A 3,550-nucleotide genomic window follows, 5' to 3' on the forward strand; every position below is an offset into this window, starting at 1 on the left:
ATCAAGACTACCAATATTTATGAACAGGTCTTTAATCAGGACTAGGAAGACTATGATCAACAACACCATACTCTCAACTGCCCTGGGTCAATCATGTATGTAGAAAGACTCATAGTAATATAATTACTGTGAATTTCCACTGAACTGTAAAAGCAAGGTGATTATATAATTTAAGGGAGAGAAAGGACTAAATGGTATTTGAGTTTAAAAATGTTTGGGAACTAAGGGAAAGCCAGTCACAGATAGTTGGGAAAGATGCATTAGCTTTGTCCCAGGTGTGAATGATTGAGGTATGATTTCATGTCTTCAGGATTAATTGTTTCTTTAAACTCAGTTCTAGGGAAAGAAGTAAATCTGATTCATAATCTTTAACCTGAGGAGTGGCTAGAGTCTATGTGAGTGGATCTCTGGTTCACTGTCCACTTTAAAATTCAGTCCTCTGGTTTCTGGAAACTAGGCAATTTACTCAACTCAGTTCTTTGCTTTGGCCACTGATAAAGTAAGGAATGGGGTTAACTAAAAATAACTTTGACAGGTGAAGATACCAAATTATTGAATATGAAAAAATGTTCAATTTTATGCATACTTGTACTTTAAAAGTCATAGGCATAATTGCATTTATATTGTTTTTCTCTTTTATGGAGTATGCACATTTGGGTGGAAAAGAGTATTCAAAAATTTCCTGACCATGAAGAATACATGTTATATTGTGAAAAATAATACAGGAGATCCAGAAAACATATAAACAATAATTGTTCATATTTTCTCTTATTGCTCAACCTCTCAATCATGGCAATCTCTTATTTTTTTGAGAGAAAAACAATCCTCTTTACTGAGTCCCTAAAGGCTTGTTTCACTTGTTTATTTCTGAGGGTATAAATGAAGGGGTTCATCACTGGGGCAACTGAAGTTGTGAGCACTGACACCACCTTATTCAAAGCCACTCCTTCCTTTGCAGAAGGTTTGATATAGATGAAAATGCAGCTGCCATAGGTGATGGAGACAACAATCATGTGGGAGGAACAAGTGGAAAAGGCCTTTTTTCTTTGCTGGGCAGAGGGGAATCTCAGAATTGTTTTGAGGATATATGTATAGGACAGGACCACACACACCAAAGTGATAATTAATGTCAAGATAGCAAATATTAATATCATTTTTTCTATGAACTGTGTATCAGAGCAAGTGATCTGTAGAATGGGGGATGCATCACAGCCAAAATGATCAATGACATTTGAGTCACAGAATTCTAGCTGGAGGCCCAAGCTGAGTGGTGGAAGGATAATCATCAATCCAGCGAACCAACAACAAAGCACAAATGTGGTACAAACTTTGTTATTCATGATAGTTGTATAATGAAGAGGCTTACATATGGCCACATAGCGGTCATAGGACATAGCAGCCAAAAGAAAAAACTCTGTTGCACCCAGAAGGATGACAAAAAATAACTGGGTGGCACAAGCATTATAGGTCACAGTATTGTCCCCAGTTGACATGCTATAGAGGAATTTGGGAATACAGACAGTTGTGAATGATACTTCTAGGAAGGAAAAATTGCGGAGGAAAAAATACATGGGAGTTTTAAGGTGAGGATCCAACAACGTGAGGGCGATGATTGTCAAGTTACCAATTATGCTCAAAATATAAGTGAAAAACAGAAACACAAAAAGTAGGACCTGTAGCTGTGGGTCATCTGTGAGTCCCTTTAGAATGAATAATGTTATTCCAGTGTAGTTTCTCATTCTTGATTTCTGATAGTTGAAGGACCTTTATGACAAAGTAAGAAAGAAATTGAATTGGAGCTGTGGAGTGACAAAAAAAAGTTTGGAAACAGAGATCTGAATGGAAAATCTTCTTGAATTACTCATGTAAATTTTCTACTCATAGTTGACAAGAAACCATGTACATTTGTTGTTGCTCTCAGAAGAATACAGTGTATGAAGGGGAAGTTTCACTTAAACATTCTTCTACTACCATGAACAGCCACCACTACCATGCTTGCTCCCATTGCTACTATTACTCCTTCAAGGTATTGTTGAATAGGTAGTACTTTATACGGTTAGAGATATATGACATACTGTTATTATCATTATTATCCTTCTTTGTGCTAGTAGAAGGAGGAAGAGTAATCATTGTCATCATTGTTCTATACAAAATTCCTTGTCTTTTTGTTGGAGTTTTAATAGAAATTTGGTAAAGGCAATCCCTGTTGTTACTGAAACAACACATATTGAAACAGAGTTGCCCTGGATTTTCTTCCTAACCATGTTCACTAATTCAGCTCTTCAACCCTTCAGTAATGATAGCTCTAAGACATGAGTATTGGCTTTAGACCCCTGAATTAGTTTCCTGCTTAGTGTTTCCATTTCTGAGTGTAGGTGACTAAACAGTAATGTTGTGATGCATGTGTCCAGGGCTGGAGTTGATTTTATAAGTCTGAGAGCCACAGGGGCCTTTGGTCTTTAGTCCTTCAGGAAGGTGTCCCTGTCAACTACCTTGATGATTCTCGTATAGGATGACCATTAACCTATGGAATACTAAGATCTATTTTGGCTTCCTGCAAGAGATGGAATTAAGAGGATTCAATGAAATATGACATTCCCCTTTTAGCAATTTTACAAACTTTTATATTGTGATGTTTGTCTTAACTTTTCAGAAGAGTCTAACAGTACTTATTAATGGTATTTAACTTTCTATCAATGTAAACCTCTTTTGTGTTCAGCATTTTTTTTTCATGGGGAGGAAATAAATATCTGTTCCATGACTGAGTTACATTTCATTAAGTACTTTTGTACTTCTTTTGGGACACTCTAGATATTATCCAGACCAAAACTTTGGTCTTCTCTGGGGTACTCTGGTAGAAATCTAGCAAATCAAAGAGTGAGAGAAAAGAAGTATGATCAGTTTTCTAAGAGGTCAGGCGCCAGAGGACAAAACTCTACACATGTCTACCTCCAGAGTAGAGAGACTGTAGTGGATGCACTAGTGTAGTGGTTGGTGGAGTTGTAAATTGGTCCAACCATTTTTGGAAAATAAATTTGGAATGATGCCCAATGGGCTATAAAACTGTGCATTAGTCTTGGATTCAGCAATACTACAAATTGATCTGAACCCTAAAGAGATCTTTTTTTAAAAAGGACCCATATGGACAAAAATATTTCTATCTATTCTTTTTGTGGTGCCAAAGATTTAGAAATTGATGGGATTTTCAATAATTGGAAAATGGCTAAACAAGCAGTAGTATATGATGGAATGGAATACTGTTGCACTTTAAAAAATGTGGACTAGGGTGGTTTCAGAAAAACTGCTATTATTCTTTTCGTATGGCAGGAGTTCTGAATCTTTTTTTATGTGTCATGAACTGTGGAATTCTGGTGAAACTTGGGAATCCCTTCTTAGAATTATGTCTTTAAGCCCATAAAATAAAACACATAGGATTACAAAATCAACCAATTTTGAATTATACTTACTAAAATATGTTTTTAATAAACCAAATTCACATACTACAAGTTAAGAATCCCTGTTCTAAGGATCACTGTACAGTGAGATAAAT

General features: G+C 36.0%; 1 protein-coding gene across 1 annotated transcript; it reads right to left on the reverse strand.

Moving 5' to 3' along the window:
- Nucleotides 1–800: 800 nt before the first annotated feature.
- Nucleotides 801–1,742, reverse strand: LOC100024733 (olfactory receptor 6C2-like). The gene has a single exon (XM_007502961.2). The coding sequence runs from the start codon at nucleotides 1,737–1,739 to the stop codon at nucleotides 801–803; it is 939 nt and encodes a 312-aa protein (XP_007503023.1). The 5' UTR covers nucleotides 1,740–1,742.
- Between the last annotated feature and the right edge of the window lie 1,808 nt (nucleotides 1,743–3,550).

The sequence above is a fragment of the Monodelphis domestica genome, chromosome 5, assembly GCF_027887165.1.
Source record: "Monodelphis domestica isolate mMonDom1 chromosome 5, mMonDom1.pri, whole genome shotgun sequence".
Classification (NCBI taxonomy): Eukaryota; Metazoa; Chordata; class Mammalia; order Didelphimorphia; family Didelphidae; genus Monodelphis; species Monodelphis domestica.